The 17,387-nt window shown below is 39.6% G+C and overlaps 1 protein-coding gene, 2 long non-coding RNA genes and 2 other non-coding genes across 5 annotated transcripts; 3 read left to right on the forward strand and 2 right to left on the reverse strand.

Moving 5' to 3' along the window:
• The first annotated feature begins 1,038 nt into the window (after nt 1–1,038).
• On the forward strand, nt 1,039–4,029 carry LOC146681783 (uncharacterized). The gene has a single exon (XM_085447366.1). It carries the CDS (start codon nt 1,216–1,218, stop codon nt 3,550–3,552), a length of 2,337 nt encoding a protein of 778 aa, XP_085303492.1. The 5' UTR covers nt 1,039–1,215; the 3' UTR covers nt 3,553–4,029.
• A 1,584-nt stretch (nt 4,030–5,613) lies between these two features.
• On the reverse strand, nt 5,614–5,732 carry LOC146681784 (5S ribosomal RNA). The gene has a single exon (XR_014918329.1). It is a non-coding gene; the product is annotated as a 5S ribosomal RNA (ribosomal RNA).
• A 356-nt stretch (nt 5,733–6,088) lies between these two features.
• LOC146681785 (5S ribosomal RNA) lies at nt 6,089–6,207 on the forward strand. The gene has a single exon (XR_014918338.1). It is a non-coding gene; the product is annotated as a 5S ribosomal RNA (ribosomal RNA).
• A 3,216-nt stretch (nt 6,208–9,423) lies between these two features.
• On the reverse strand, nt 9,424–14,736 carry LOC146681786 (uncharacterized). Its single transcript, XR_014917827.1, has 3 exons — nt 14,622–14,736; nt 14,272–14,384; nt 9,424–10,269 (listed from the first exon to the last, which is right to left on the reverse strand). It is a non-coding gene; the product is annotated as an uncharacterized LOC146681786 (long non-coding RNA).
• On the forward strand, nt 11,397–16,929 carry LOC146681787 (uncharacterized). The gene is made up of 3 exons (XR_014917828.1): nt 11,397–12,023; nt 15,185–15,242; nt 15,437–16,929. It is a non-coding gene; the product is annotated as an uncharacterized LOC146681787 (long non-coding RNA).
• Nucleotides 16,930–17,387: the final 458 nt, after the last annotated feature.

Consider the following 17,387-nt stretch of genomic DNA (forward strand, 5'->3'; position numbering starts at 1 on the left):
ATCAGAAAGCCTGACGTTGGCTAGTTAAGCATCGGGCTAACGTTTAACGCTTTCACTTGAGGGAAGTAACTCGTATTACTGCTACTGCTGTGTAATCTTGGTTCAATTCACAGCATATTCTACAAGTTACCCTGCAATAACTAACTGTTAGAATAGCGCCACCGTATTGTATCGCACTGAGTGCACTTCAATCCTTTATCCCGCGAGTTTGCTAGCTAGCAAAATAATAATACCAATTTTAAACAAATAACATGTGTAACGTACACACTCGAGAAAATTATTTACTAGTACTTACGCAACTCCCCCGTTGTGAAAACGTACAAATCCTTCTTGTATTTTTCGTTTTCCAGCAAACACTCATTAAAACGGCCTCCAGGCACATTAGCGCACTCACCCCCGACTGATCAGGGAGGGGGTGGGGGGTCACACACTGAAACAGACTAACGTGCAGAGGTACAGCCCAGGCAGACAAATGTTGCTTTTAGACTTTGCGACTCGTTTTATTTCTCTATCTGATAAGAAAACTATTCAATCAGATAGTTCTTTGTGGTGAATGAAATACGGTTACAGTTTCAAGAAGTTTTAAGCACCAAATCCGAAATCCAAGCACTGCAATATTAAAATCCAATTCAATTTCTTGTTTGCTCCGAAATCTACGACATGACTATATACAGAAAAGCTTGACATGGTATGCAAAAAAAAAATCCCGAAGACAATACAAATACAAATACATGAACAAAAAATGTTTTAACTGTCAGTTATGTCATTTTAAAATTTTCAAAAACTAACATTTTCTTTGATTGACTGATATTAAATTGATTAGGGTCAAGTTTAGTGTGAACAATATTACACAAACAAGCACGTGTGTGCGCATGCGCACATATTAGAATCCCTTCGATCGCTTGTCATATGTGCGCATGCACACATATTAGAATCGCTTCGATCGCTTCTCATATGTGCGCATGCGCACATATTAGAATCGCTTCGATCGCTTGTGACGTGATAACTTTGCTTTGATGCTTTCTGACGTCATAACTTTGCTTTGATCCAAAACCTATAAATAGAAGCGCTCACCTGTTACTTTATGCTTAACGGACGTTGACCTGCAGCAACTAAAACCCTTTTGAGAAGTTTTGAGAGCAATTTACGAGAGAAACCAAAACAAGTTCAGTTTTGTTTCTCACCAATTCACAGCGCAAACAGACACATTACACCATGTCAGCCAACCCATCCTTCGGCTCAGATGAGCTTGGAATATCTAAAGGGACCATTTTGGGAGATCACCACATGGTGGAGGCTTTCCTTGGAGAAGGAAGCTTTGGTGTTGTAACCAGATGTCGCGATACAAAAAACAACAAAACTGTTGCTGTTAAAGTCAACAAGAGCGACCCTGAAATTCTGCTCCAGGCAAAACTGGAAATTTTCATCCTGGAGCAGCTACGACGCTTGGATCCAGACAGGTGCAACATTGTGGAATGGAACGGCTATTTCCTCGATGGAGAGCGCATTTGCTTGAATTTCGAACTCCTCGACCAAAGCCTGTCAGACTACATAGGGGACCGGAATAACCGAGGTCTCCCAATGAGAGAAATCAGGCCAATTTTGCATCAGCTTGCAAATGCTCTATTCCACCTGGGTTCTGTGGGAATAGTGCATGCTGACCTCAAACCTGTCAACATCATGGTTGTGAACCGCAGTGAGTCTCAAGTCAGAGTCAAACTTATAGACTTTGGCATCGCATGTAACACCTCTGCAGTGATTCCTGGTGACTGTGTGGGGACAATTGGTTATTGTGCACCTGAGATTATGCTTGGCACTCCATATGATGAAGCAATTGACATGTGGTCTCTAGGGCTGGTAGCTGTGGAGCTTGCTACAGGGGTGCCTCTCTATCCTGGGGAAGACGATTATGACGTTTTGAAATTCATAATTGAAACCCAGGGTCAGCTACCAGATCATCTCCTAGAGTCTGGCTTGTACACTGACAGCTATTTCATCGAGGATAACCACAAGGAACAGCGCTGGACATTTAAGACCCCAGAACAATTTCAATACGAGACAGATTATCGATCCAAGGAAACTCGATCGATAAAACTTAAGTGTCTCGATGACCTCGAACAACTGCTGAAAGTTAGGCGAGGACCGGAAAATGGCCAAACATTATTTGTAAGGCTAATCAAAGAAATGTTGGCCTTGGATGCAAATCAGCGCATAACACCCTCGGAGGTTCTGAAGCATCCCTTTTTCCACCCTGGCCTCTCAAGGACAACCCCCTGCACTGACATGAATAGTACAGGGGGAGAACTCCTTGTGCTCTCTCAGCAGCCTTCAAGCTGGAAAAGTCATGGATCGCAAAAATTCAGCTGCAGTTTCCAAAACTCAGTTGAATTTCCTCAAAAAGGAGACATCAACACCTCAGCCAACCCATCTGCCTCTGAAGATGATCTTCAAATAACGGAAGGGACCATTTTAGGAGATCACCACGTGGTAGAGGCCTTCCTTGGAGAAGGAGGCTTTGGTTTGGTAACCAGATGTCGCGATATAAAAAACAACAAAACGGTTGCTATTAAAGTCAACAAGAGCGACCCTGAAATTCTGCTCCAGGCAAAACTGGAAATTTTCATCCTGGAGCAGCTACGACGCTTGGATCCAGACAGGTGCAACATTGTCGAATGGAACGGCTATTTCCTCGATGGAGAGCGCATTTGCTTGAATTTCGAACTGCTCGACCAAAGCCTGTGGGACTACATTGGGGACCGGAATAACCGAGGTCTCCCAATGAGAGAACTCAGGCCAATTTTGCATCAGCTTGCAAATGCTCTGTTCCACCTGGGTTCTGTGGGAATAGTGCATGCTGACCTCAAACCTGGAAACATCATGGTGCTGAACCACAGTGAGTCTCCCGTCAAAGTCAAACTCATAGACTTTGGCCTCGCATGTCCTGCTTCTGCAGTGATTCCTGGTGACCGTGTGGGGACAATTGGTTATTGTGCACCTGAGCTTATGCTTGGCATTCCATACCACGAAGCAATCGACATGTGGTCTCTGGGGCTGGTAGCTGTGGAGCTTGCTACAGGGGTGCCTCTCTATCCTGGGGAAGACGATTATGATGTTTTAAAATTCATAATTGAAACCCAGGGTCAGCTACCAGATCATCTTCTAGAGTCTGGCTTGTACACTGACTGCTACTTCATCGAGGATAACTACAACAAACAGCGCTGGACATTTAAGACCCAAGAACAATTTCAATACGAGACACATTATCGATCTAAAGAAACTCGATATATAAAACTTAAGCGTCTCGATGACCTCGAACAACTGCTAAAGGTTAGGCGAGGACCGGAAAATGGCCAAACATTATTTGTAAGGCTAATCAAAGAAATGTTGGCCTTGGATGCAAATCAGCGCATAACACCCTTGGAGGTTCTGAAGCATCCCTTTTTCCACCCTGGCCTCTCAAGGAGAACCCCCTGCACTGACATGAATAGTACAGGGGGACAAAACCTTGTGCTCTCTCAGCAGCAATCATCGTTTGGGTGGCCAGAATTCTAGGGGAGCTAGAAATTCTTGTGGAAAAAAAGCCCAAAACAATAACATCAACAAAAACAACCAATGAATGTGGTCTTAAACTTGGGCACAATTTGGCTTGAAATCCATCAACTAATCTCTCAATATTCAAAGCGGAGCAGCAGACAACTTACCATCACATCAGTCCTTCAATCAGACCTACAACAAACGTCTTCCTTCTCTCACCCCAACCGGTCGCAGCAGATGGCCGCCCCGACCTGAGCCTGGTTCTGCCGGAGGTTTCTTCCTGTAAAAAGGGAGTTTTTCCTTCCCACTGTCGCCAAAGTGCTTGCTCATAGGGGGTCATATGATTGTTGGGTTCTCTGTATGTCTTATTGTAGGGTCTACCTTACAATAATACATACAGCCTTGAAGTGACTGGTGATGTGATTTGCTGCTGAATCAATTCGGAACTAATTGGAAATCTGGATATTAATTAAATAAACCTGCTTTGACCATCAATTAATTGTTGTTTGAAATTCTTTATAAATATATAAATATAGTGACACTCTTCTACTGTTTAAATTGCAACTGTTTCAAACTGACTAATTTATTCATACACTTGAGCATAAACACACGCACAGTAAATGGCCTGTATTTGTACAGCGCTTTACTTAGTCCCCAAGGACCCCAAAGAGCTTTACACTACATTCAGTCATTCACACATTCACACACTGGTAATGGCAGCTACATTGTAGCCACAGCTGCCCTGGGGCGCACTGACAGAACATTGCAGAACCTTCAGCACCTCGTATGAAAAATATTTGACTGTGTGTATGCTTTTAGCGCTGTTTGGATTTGAGAAAATCTAAAATAAATTGAAATTTGTCTTTAGAAGTTGTTTTATACATGTCAGTGCTATATTATGCATACAATAGGACATCTATTTAGATTTACATCTTCCACAGAAAAAACTGCACATTACTGAAACTTAGTATACTGGACTTTGTTGTTGTCCCACACAGGTTCAATTTCGAGTGGTAGATGGCTCAGTGCTCAGTCAACCAAGATTTTATGATAGTGGGCACAATGAGATAGATAAGCTGCTTGTAAACAGTACTTTTATGCTCTCTTTTTCCATTTGGATAAGAAAGAAAGAACCAGGAAACAAAGGCAAACAAATAATCTCTGCCTTTATCCCAGATTCACATTATAGGAACAGCTGCTCAATGACCACTGTAGTCTTTGCTTACTGCACTTTTATCTACATCTATGCAAAGTGATCCACTACACCTACTTTTACAGTTAAATCGTTTTATGAGCACTCATGCCATTTTAATCTGAGTTTCTACTCAAATACAATCAGTAAAGAAAAACACAGTCTGTGACGTTTGTTTTGAAGGAAAAGGTATTCCCTGCAAATGTTTATCTGTGTGAGACTATTCAGAAAACAGTAATTTTCAGCTACTGTATAGCTCTGTGTAAATAATCATTCTGTACATTCGATAATCTTTAATCCTACAACTGTTTACAACTTGCATAGTTCACATTTCTGTATAGCTGTATATCCCAGATTCTGTAAAGTTATTTATTTCATATTCTGTATAGTTTTTCATATTTATATCCTGTTCATATCCTGTACATAGCTTGTACTCACTACAGCCTGTACATACTTATAGTTATAGAATATTCACAACATACTTCATACCGTGTACATTATAACATACCATAATAGACCCATTTCTGTAATATACTCACATATCTATATTATTGCTAATATATATTGTAATATATCTATATCACTAAAGAACTTCTGGATGGATGCAAACTGCATTTCGTTGCCCTGTACCTGTTCATGTGCAATGACAATAAAGTTGAATTCTATTCTATTCTATTTTGTTTTATAGGTGAGACACTTGGCCTCTTTTTTCCTTGTTCTACGTTTGTCTTTTGTCCGATTACTCTGGAACACAAGATGGAAAACTGATATTCTCATGTTAAAAATATAGAAAAAGGATTTTATCACCCATAAATGTTAACTTCTCATGCCTCTTAGCACAAGCAGGAGCAGAAGCGCCCTCTGCAGTTTGTGTGTGGAAGTGCAAAAGCTTACAGCACCTGGTATTCCCAGGCGGTCTCCCATCCAAGTACTGACCAGGCCCGACCCTGCTTAGCTTCCGAGATCAGACGAGATCGGGCGTGTTCAGGGTGGTATGGCCGTAAGCGAAAGCAAAGCTGTGAAAAAGACCTTTTATTGGTGGCAAATGTCTCACAGTTTGATCTATATTATTGTGCTAAACTTCATATGTTACAGCGACAACATGCAAACCTTCGTTATTAACTGCAGCTTCAAATTGAGCTGCAAAAATGCTTTTCCCGCAGTAACATCACGATAAGAAGACATGTTCGTTGATTACAGCACAGTGTTAAAGTGACAGAGAGCACACGGTGTGTTGGGTCGATTTGGAAGTCCAACATTTTTGTCGTTTGGACATTTTAACTTAAATATAGAAAACAAAAACGTAAGCGTGTATGTGTCATTACAGCATGTATAAAAACGCCGTTTCTGAGCTGACCTTTCGCTTGCGGCCATACCACCCTGAACGCCCCCGATCTCGTCTGATCTCGGAAGCTAAGCAGGGTCGGGCCTGGTCAGTACTTGGATGGGAGACCGCCTGGGAATACCAGGTGCTGTAAGCTTTTGCACTTACACACACAAACTGCAGAGGGCGCTACTGTTTAGTAAGAAACTTCATGACCTCTCTTCTAATTTTTTGCTTGTGTACCGTTAAAAAATTAAAACAACAATCATCTCTGCAGCTTATTGGAGACACCTTTGTGATTCTGTTGTAGAGCAGAGCAGAGGCAGACATTTGATACACCCGGGGCTTAGCCCTAAAGGGTAGTATGCATCTGGGACTTGGGGGGTGGGGGGGAAGAAATGACTGAAAGATTAATTGGCTCTGTTTTGAGTTCATATTCATATAGGGAAAAATATATCACATGTGCAGGACACCTTAAAGTAGTTTTTTAATTAAGCAGCAAGGCAGAACAAAGTCGGGGCTGTATCAAGACACGAGGACTAAACCCCAATTCAACCAGACCCAGAACTGATCCGGAATTAAAACAGGACTACAACAGTTCAAAAGCAGGACTACTTAGGATTTAACCAAGACAGAACCAGAATCAGAGCTAGATGATAGTAGCACTAAAAATCATCATAGACCTGCACTACACTTGTTTTTTAATTCTACCAAAGTCCACTATTTAGATTGAGAAAAGTTTAGATAATTATTCAGCCTTGTTGTGCAAACAAGCCTGCAAAACTTAATAAATATAGAATTTGAAAAATAACAAACCTAAAAAGAAACACTAGGTACGAGATACATGAGGACCTATGATACGCTGATACTTTTGGTAAACAACCATTTGACTAACATGTGTGTCTCACCTGCTCTTGTTCATCTCTGCTCTGTCCTCTCTCTCTCCCTCTTTGTGCTGACAATCAAACCAAACACCAACATCATCAAATATACAGTTGAAACCAGATATTTACACATTCTTCAGATAAAAACAAAAACACTTTTTTAATTGTAACATCAAATCAGACTAAATGTTTATTTTTTATGTTGATAAATATAAAAAAACATATTTGTTAACTTTAAGAGTAAAGAGAGAAACTGTCTGTATTTCTTAATTGTAAATGGCACCAAATTGTATTCAAATTGAGCCACACTTATGGAGCTCCACAGTTCTTTTCCAGGTGTTTTGGTTGACATCTCTTGATTTTCCCATGTCAAAGAAACAGGCTCTGTGTTTTGCCTTATATGCATCCACAGGTGTGCCACCAACCTATCAGAAGCTTCTTCAGCTCAGAATGGAATCGTCTGGAGTTTTCTTATTAATTAACAATAAACTTAGTGTATATGTGCTCCTAAATTTGGTGAAAGTGATAAAAAAAGAGACAGCTCTCTCTCTTTAACTAATTCAAAATATATTTCAATATTTATTTATGCAAAACAAAACAAGTTTACTCTAAATTGATGTTGTACAGTAAAAAAATGTTCTTGTGTTTTCCATAAAGTGTATGTAAATATCTGGTTTCAACTGTGAATGTACTGCTGTGTATTGAAATTCCTTTTGTTTTGCATAGAAATATACTGAACAACATACAAAGCATAATATATAAAATAACATCTACCAGAGTTTTTCTTTGAAAGAAGCTCCTTATGTCCAGTCTTGTATATCAGTGCATAACTGAAACCGATTTATTTAGCCGTGGAGGGAAACAACTGAAAATATGAAATAAACACACATGTAAGCTGAGACTCTCTAAAGAAACAGCATTGTTGTTGTTCGGCTTTTCATTTCACCTTTTGTTGATTCACTTGAAGAGCAAGTAACATAATATGGGTCAAGTGATCAGTTTGATATCAATCTTTTGTGATGCACCGTCATATTTACATTATTTGTACAGTACGAATGATTTGCTTTGGAACCTGGTCAAACTTCAGTTCTCTGTCTGCCTCGCTGCGCTTCTCCAACAGCGCACTCGCAGGCAGCAGCTGCCCCGCCCCCTCGCTCAGTGCCTGAGCTGGGATCATACCAATATTAAGGGGAAAAGTTCACAGCAAATGTCTTTAGTGGCAGGAAGGATCGATTCTTCACCAATAGTGAATGACTTTTTAGCCTTAGCAATATGGTTAGCCACCAAGTATGATGCTCTCAGTGCACTTGTATTTGTTGTTGTGGAGGCCCTCAGTAATGGCTTCTGTCCCTGTTGTTCCTGCTTTTTTCTTTTAAACTAGTCCAAAGGCTTGTTTTTTAATGTCTCCAAGTGACGAAGCAGTTTTGAAGGCTTCATTGCCTCATTGGAGAGCTGGTCTCCACATATATTATGCAGAGCGGGCTTGGTGCATGGGAATCACTTGTTGCAATATATCCACTTGTTGTCTGTTAAATGCAGCTTTCTTTTTCTTAGTAGTTGTCATAGACTCTTCTTCTGTCTCCTCACTGGGCCTTTTTTCCTTTGCAAAGAAACCCTCCAAAGACATCTGTTTTTTACTAATTTTGCTAGTTTGTGGGTTTAATATTAACTAATGTATCTTGACATGCGTCAAGAGTCAGTCATAGACTGAAGTAACTGAGAGAATTCAGTCTTTTTCCAAATAAAACACTATTCAGAGTCGGATAATAAATAAAACGGAAATAATGTAAGTTATTTATTTTTTCTGTGCGGTACGAGCTTCAACTCTCTTGACCCGGTACCAAACGACTCAAGGCCTGGTACCGGTCCGTGGCCCGGGGGTTGGGGACCGCTGCTATAGACTACAGTGTACGCTCTACACCTACTTACTGGTTTTTGTTGCACCAGTCTGCATCTCCCAATTACTTTGTGTGTTTCGCTTACAGCTCCGCACCACCCAGGCGGCAAAAAATGTGCATGTTCTTTGTGATCTCGTAACCAATGCCCTCTGCCGTCAAAGTCGAGAATTAGTTAATGGGCATCATGTGACTAGTGGAAGCCAGATCCTTTTATTTAGCAAAATTGGGGTTATTAGTTAAATGTTATTGTTGAGGGGCACAGACAGCACATGTACACAGATTAAAAAATAGTAATGCCTCAAGAACAGGGCTCTTGGGACATCCAAGAGGAAAGGGGCAAATGCTCAAGCCCCCTCCGTTATGGCAACGACGTTTAGACGTTTAGAAAAGTCTTAGAAATGAATCGCATGCCAAAATGAAAACAAAAAAATTGGATGACATTAAAAACAAAAGAAACAAGAGACAGGGCGCTGAATAAGAACTTGTCAGCTTGTGAGTCTTGTAACTGGTGATGCTCCAAATGTTAAAAAATAAATATATAAAAACCAACAAACACCAAAAAGTGACTTTTATTATATGCTTATTCTGTGATCAGATAAAAAATATTTTATTAGAAGCAAGCTGGATCTAAGAGATTATTTCTACACAGCATCCTACAGTCAGTACAATTAATATGTCGGTATTGGTGGGATGAATATAAAATTCCCTCATCAGAAGGAAATAATAGTTTTATGTTATTTCATGTAACATGTGAAGAAATACAGGTTGATCACATGTTAAAAAATGTATATACTTATCGCTAAGACAGACTCAAATAAAAACTTATAATGAAGAAGATGTTTCCAGCGACGTTTAGTTAGAGCTGATGATAAATGTTGCTCTTTTGTTATCTCAGAAATGTATATTTGTGGGTACAGAAGTAGATCGCATGGGGATTTTTCCTATAGTTGCATTATTGGATTCAAAGGTCATTTCATCACCACAATAGTGCACAGGTAACTTTCCTTCACATTTGACCACAACTATTCTGTTAGTGAGAAGTGTGCCTTTATACTGACATTTGGGTTTCCTGGCTCCATTGTTCTTTAGGTCACATCTAACAATGCGAAACTTTGCTACACTCTTTGTCGTGCCATTCGTCTGATCATATCTTCCTTGACCGTTACAAATGGCTTTGACCTGTTTGTAATCACTGAGGATGAATGTGTTAACATCCTTACATTTGTTTCGATCAGCATATATTTTCTTTTTTTTCATTTCTGTATCACATTTTTTCACGCTCATCTTGGCATCTACATGCTGTCGTCTAAACTTTTCATAATTTGTTTCATTCAGTCGCTTCTCAATTCGGTTGGGTTGAAGATTGGCTGGTTTTGAGAGTCCAGTAACAAAGGGCAGCACAAGCAGCAAACAGGTAAACATGATCCTCATTGTTTCCTGGAGAGAGAAAAACAGGAACATTTTCCAGATCAAGAATTTAATGCAACAAAAGCGTCATCACTGTAGTGGCAGAAGTAAGTATTTGATCCCCTGCTGAATTTGTAAATTTGTTCCCTTATGAAGAAATAAACAGTCTCTATTTTTTGTGGATGTTTTATTTTACTGGAGAGAGACAAGAACACCAACAGAAAAAAAACACAATACATGATTTCTTTTCACTGATTTGCATATAATTGAGTGAAGTAAGTTTTTGATCCTCGACAACCCAACAAGCGTTCTGTGGCATGAACTGAGCCCACTTTGTTTGGAGGAAGAGAAATGCTGAGTGTAACCCACAGAATATCATCCCCACTGTCAAGCACAGAAGTGGAAACATTATACTGTGGGGCTGTTTTTCTGCCAAGGATACAAGACGACTTCACCACACTGGCGGCCAGTAGATGGAGCCATGTACTGCAAAATCTTGGACAAGAACCACTTTCTCTCAGGCAAAAGACTGAAGATGTGTCATCGATGGGTCTTCCAGCATGACAATGGCCTAAAACATACCACTGATGCAACAAAGGTGTGGCTAAAGAAGAAGCACAAGGACATGGGGTGGAGCTAAGGCAGTCTCCAAACCTCAGTCCTGAAGAAAATCTGTGGAGGGAGCTGAAGCTTAAAGTTACCAAACAGCAGCAAAGAAATCGAAAGAATTTAGAGAGTTTGTGGAAGGAGGAGTGGAAAAAAATCCCTCCTGAGATGTGAGCAAACCCAGTGACCAACTACAAGAAACATATTACCGCAGTGCTGGGCAATAAAGGTTTCTCCACCAAGTACTAAGTTGTGTTTGAGATCAAATACTTACTTCACTCAGTGACATATAAATCAATTCATTTATTTTAGCAAATACATTTTTTATTCAATTTTGGTTGATATTCTGTCTCATTACATCAAAATGAAAATACTTTAAAAAAAAATTAGAGACTGATTATTTAATATAAGTGAACAAACTTACAAACTCAGCAGAGGATCAAATGATTATTTCCCCCCAGATAATAGCTTCTTTTTATGACCAGCTTTTCTCTTTTTTGTCTTTTTGAAAAGTTGCTGGCCAACAAAGTTTTATTCATTTATTCAAAAAAAAAAAAAAAATAATAATAATAATAATAAAAAAGTTTTATTCATAGATGTTTTTTGCATTAGATAAATTTGCAAACTGAACTCCACGCTTCCAGAACCTCTCAGTTTGTTCTTGTTTCTTTATTGACTTATATAGAAACCCACATAAGTTTGTTTAACTTATGTAACAAATGAATAAAGCAACTAAATTTAAGTAAAAGGATAATTTTAGTATTTCTGATCCATTCTTTACAGAATTTTTTCAAATCATTTTCAAACATTCAGATTTGTCTTTTATTTTCTTGTTAAACCTCATAAACGGTGAACTAAAAACCCTGGAGTATGGTTTGAAACGTTGATATTTTAGTCTGAAAAGGAGCATGTTTCGCTTTCTGGAAGCGTTTATGTTGAAACTGGAGCACTAATCAGTACTTCTCCACACCTGTGGTGCACGCGCTGCGCAGACCCCGTCGGGTATGCGCTGCAGAGCATGCGCGCCAGAGGAGGGGGCTGACTTACTTGAGCAGGAAGCGCGGACTGAGAGACAAGTCGAAAAGAAAAGACGGAAGATCGCTGATGAGGAAAAGCAGAAAGAAATAATTTAACTGAGCTTGAAATGAAACAAGAGCTAGCGAATCTCTGCTGGACAGGTAATTACCGCTGTTTGGTTTAATATTCTATTTTAAACAGTGTAACTATGAACTAAGACGAATACGGATCATATATTTTCATACAGTTATGTTCCAGGTTGATGTTTGCGTGTCTTCACTGTAAAGACCGCAGGTTATTGGAGAGTGCCTGAAAGGAATATATGCGCCAAGGATCATTTAAAAAATAATAATTAAAGTAAATGAAACTAACTAAAAACATGTGTCATTACTTTCTTATTCCTTTTAATGATGACTTTTAAAATCATTAAATGATAAAATAAAATAAAAATAAAAAATCAATATCAATATAACAGCTTCCAAAAATTCAATATCAAAACCAGTCTAATTTTTACTTTAGTAAATATTTTGAAACTTTTCAGAGAGGCACGGAGGACATGTTGAACAATAATATTGTGTAATTTTTAAAAGTATTACTTGATTTTTTTAAAACAGGAAATTGTAATCATTTACATACATTTGGTAGCATGTAGACATTATGAAGGGGCTGCTTTACCTAATAATTTTTTACATTCACAAGATTAAACTTGACTTTTTTCACGAAGACACAAATAAAATTGTGGAGTTTGCTGGTAAGACCTTATAATCTTAGAAATATTTGAATATGCCTGCATAGCAGCTCATTTGGGGTGATCGTGGCTCAAGAGTTGGGAGTTCGCCTTGTAATCTGAAAGTTGCCGGTTCGAGCCCCGGCTCGGACAGTCTCGGTTGTTGTGTCCTTGGGCAAGACACTTCACCTACTGGTGTTGGCTAGAAGGGTCGATGGCGCGATATGGCAGCCTCGCTTCTGTCAGTCTGCCCCAAGGCAGCTGTGGCTACAACTGTAGCTGCCTCCACCAGTGTGTGAATGACTGGGTGTGTAAAGCGCTTTGGGGTCCCTAGGGGGGACTAGTAAAAGCGCTATACAAATACAGGCCATTTACCATGTGACAGAAGTTTTTATGTAAAGTAGTGGAAATTAACAACAAGTCATTTAAATAAATTTGATGATTTTTTTAACTCTCAGTTGATGAGTTCATGAGTAGGGCAGGGTATCGTCACTGATTTCTAGAATCGATTCGCTTCCAATTCACAAGGTACCGAATCAGTTCGATCCACGATTCGATTCGATTTGAATCTGGGAAATTTGGACAGTCAGAAATATTATAATTCAGATCAGTACAGTACATTTTATTGTATCTATAAAAAGGAAGCTGACACACACAAGACGTTATCAGAGGCGTGAGCGTCACAGCAGATGCCTTTGTGTCAAAGTAGCTGAAGATAAAACACAGAAAAACATGAAGGTGGTTTTACTGTTCTGGGATTTTATAAAAATATTCTGCAGTACATCAAAAATGAAAGAAAACCATTAATCAACATATGAACGTTACCTCTGACATTACCGCGGTTTTATTAGAGACACGGCTAAGCGTTTTGCATTTTGCATAATTTTAAAAAGTTTACATTTGTTTAGTATTGAACGGCAGAAATTGGGTTTTCTTTTCGGAAGTAAGTAAAACAGCAGCTGACAGCCTGTAAACAACGGTAGACTTCTGTGTAACAACCAAGACAACAGACAGACAGAGAGAGAGAGCTGTGCATCGTGGTGGAAGCAAAACAGCAAAAGTCAGAGTGAATTCATGACGATGTTTATGTGAAGCGTAGTTTGCTGCTTCGTTTGCTGCTGGTTCAGTCAATGTTGTTTGGAGAGAGATAAAACTAACAGCTTTATGATCAGCGCAAAAAGGGCGTGAACACAAAGCGCGGACCCGCCGACAAATCAGAATCAGCGAGCTGTCGGCTTTCAGCCCCGACTGTGAGAAAGGCGACATCTAACTGATTCTGATCCGCGCTGTGTGTTTACATCTTTGTGCAGAATCCGTGTTCCTGCTCTCATTTACTGTCTTAGCTGTTTGGTGGTTGTTGAAAGTTTGTGATCTTTCACCAGAGATTCTGATATTTTGGGCAAAATAAATTTATATTAAAAAAAATCAATTCAGGATTTTAATGGATTGATTTCACGTTATCCAAGCCAGAATCGATTTTAATCGATAAATCGATTATAAAAACCCACCCCTATTCATGAGGTGTATCTAAAGACAACTTCTCTACTTGCATCCACACATTGAACCTTACAGAGGGAAACGGTCATTGCACTCAGTCATGACAACATTCTTGCTAAATATAATTATTTATATTATAAAGTTATGAAACTTTTAAGCAAACTTTTCCAACTGAGGACACTTACCGTACTTTTTGCTTTACTGATCAGTGGTTGGTTGATTAACCTGCAGGAGTTCAGGCACGAGTCAGTCGTCTGGAACAGCGGATGGTGAAGATGTCTTCAGTAAATGAAATGCTCTAAAGGGGGAATTAAAATTGAACATTATTTGAACATAAATAAAAAAAGATAGGCCTCTGCCTGTGCATGCACATTTCTTATGCACGATATTCATGGTCACAGAACCCAGATGATGCATGTTTTAAAGCCCATATCTGGTTAGTGAATGTGAGTATAAGTGTGGCAGGAGATCGAGTTGTTCAAAATAAACATGCTGTCTATAAAAGATTTTAAATATACAAATAAAAAGTTCTTACCAAACGAGGAGTCAAGATGAGCAGAGACCAGGTCTAGTGCAGCTCAGCTGTTATTAAATTCTACCTGAGCAGGTTGGAGCTCATTTGTGTCACAGACAAGTAAAACTTTGGGGGCTTCAGCTTTTAAACATTTCAGCAGCCCCACCTTAAATTAACTAGCATCAGTGTCTACATCACCAGCCCACCAGTTAGCACTGCTCTGTTTGTGGTTCAGAACATGCTGCAAACATGATGTGAGGACCAGTGACCACAGCTGCAGATGCAGGTTGTCTTTCATAGCTCGCGTTACAACAATTGCAGCTATTTTTTTTTTCAATTCAATAAACCACATGTTTTAAAAATAAGTAAATAAAAAAATATTGACATTTGTGAAAAAAGTGCAGAAACGGCCTTTTGGCTTAGTTTTTGTTAAGTAAATAATGGCACGGTGTAATATATCACGTGTTGTTATTCCCCCGTTGTTTTATACACCTAATTTTAAAGTGGGCACTAAGACTCTATTGTAGAGTCTGACAGCAGCTGGAAAGATATCTGAAATTTCTCCTCGCACACTGTTGTTGCAGCAGCGTGTCACTGTAGGAGCTGCTCAGTGCTGCTAGGATGACCTGCATGTGGTGGGAGGTGGGTTTTTGTTTTATTTTTAATATCCTGTCCTATCTGCCAGCTTTTGCAATCAGAATTGTGACCTGAATGCATTGTGGTGCAGAACACATTTTGCTTTTGCAAGATCAGCTACTTAGAATCTCTATAGGCTCCTCTTGTTCATGTGACTATGTTATCTGTTTATTTATTCATTTCTATTTGTGTTATTTCAGTTATTACACTGGTATAGTATGACTATGTCACCTGCAGCCTCCAGCAGTACCAGTTACCTGAGACCACACATCTCAGCGACGTGTGCGTGCCCATCCCAGCAGGGGAAAGAGGGAAGCCCCAGCTGTCCCAGCAGAACACACCATAAAAGATGATTGATGTCACCCCAGAGTCATAGACGGTCTTCAGAAACTCCAAAACAATTGAATCTAGGCTTCTAGGTGTCCATCAGGTGTGATGTCAGAGCCACCAGCCTGCAGCTGTTGTTCATTTACATCTGCCTAATTGATCATTTATCCTCAGCACACTTTTCAGTTCCCTTGCCTGAAACTGGACAACATGTAAAGTCTAATTTCAAACAAAGGTTGGGGAAACCTGCGCTGAGCTGAGACAGAAGAATTCTGAAGTCGAACTCGGATGAGTGACAGAGCGTTCCTGCTACTGAAAACTCTACGTCCAGATGAACAAAATGAACTTTTCGGGACAGGTCCCCAGATGTTTTCTCTTCTCAGAATCCTCTTCACAGATCATATCTCTTTTATCTGACATACAGTCATGTGGAAAAGAGTGTTTTCATAGGAATCTATAGAGTACTCTGAAAAACTAAGCACTGTACATGAGTGAGTAGCTTGCAGAGCCACCTTTTAGCAGCAGTAGCGTCACCAAATTGTTTCTGTATGACTCTTAGTCTGTCACACGGTTGTGCAGGACTTTTGGCTGACGTTTCTTTACATCGTTTCGTCAGTTCATTGAGGTTTGTGGTATTTGTTTATGTACAGCCCTCTTAAGTTCCCAGCACTGTTTTTCAGGTTGAGTTGTGGACTGTGACCTGGTCATTGCAACACCTTGATTCTGTTGTAGCTCTGCTAATTTGCTTGGGATCTTTGTCCTGCTGCATTACCAAAACTCAGTTTTGACTGTAGACTACTTGGTATACAAGGGACTTCATGGAAAACTCAATGACTGCAAGGGCCCAGGTTCTGTAGCTGCAAGACAAGCTCAAATCATCACCCCTTCACCACCATGCTAACAGCTGGTATGCGGTGTTTGTGCTGTTATGCTTTGCAAATTTGCTACTAAACTTGCAGCCATGCTGTCATGCTGTTTTTAGAGAGCAGAGACTGTCTCCTTGCAACCCTTCCAAACAAGCCACACTTATTCAAACTTTTTCTAATTGTCATGGCCTTTAACATTTAACTTGCTAACTGAGGCCTGTAGAGTCTGAGATGTAGCTTGTGGATTTTTGAGCTTTTTCTGAGAACTGCACAGTTTGACCCTGGGGTGAATTTTCTGGGTCATCCGTTCCTGGGAACATTATGACATTGTGTTAACAAACACCTGAATACTCCAGACCAGCAAACTGACAAAATGTTTGCTTTTATAGAGCTGCTCACATATGCTGATGAGCAATTATTCAAATGCAGTGGATTAGCAGCATCTGGCTGTTAATCACCTTCTAATTTGCATTGAAGCAATAAAGGTGCTTTCTGAATAATATGAGCTGTCTGGTGTGGTATTCATATTTAAAGTGAATAATCAGAATCAGATTACTTTAATAATCCCTAAGGAAATTATGTGGATTACAGTTGCTCCAAGTGTGTGTGTGTGTGTGTGTGTGTGTGTGTGTGTGTGTGTCTATCTATCTATCTATCTATCTATCTATCTATCTATCTATCTATCTATCTATCTATACACACGAATCACACAATCACAAATATCAAGAGGTGAGGGGAAATGTGTGTGACTGACATTTACAGTTATTCTCAGTCGCTTTGGTGCGTTTCTCAGAACACCATTAACATTTGCACAGCAGTTAGTGCATTTCCCAAAACAATTAGTGCAAACTGCAAAACCTAGTGGATAGCCTGCAAAAGCACGTCACATGCACAGAATTGATTATCCATACCTCAAAAGCAAGTATCCATGTCAATGAAACTGTCAGTGCCATCAAAA

The sequence above is a fragment of the Copadichromis virginalis genome, linkage group LG23 (assembly GCF_057382275.1).
Source record: "Copadichromis virginalis isolate Kocher_CV1m ecotype Utaka linkage group LG23, C_Virginalis_male_GT1.1, whole genome shotgun sequence".
NCBI classification, from domain to species: Eukaryota; Metazoa; Chordata; class Actinopteri; order Cichliformes; family Cichlidae; genus Copadichromis; species Copadichromis virginalis.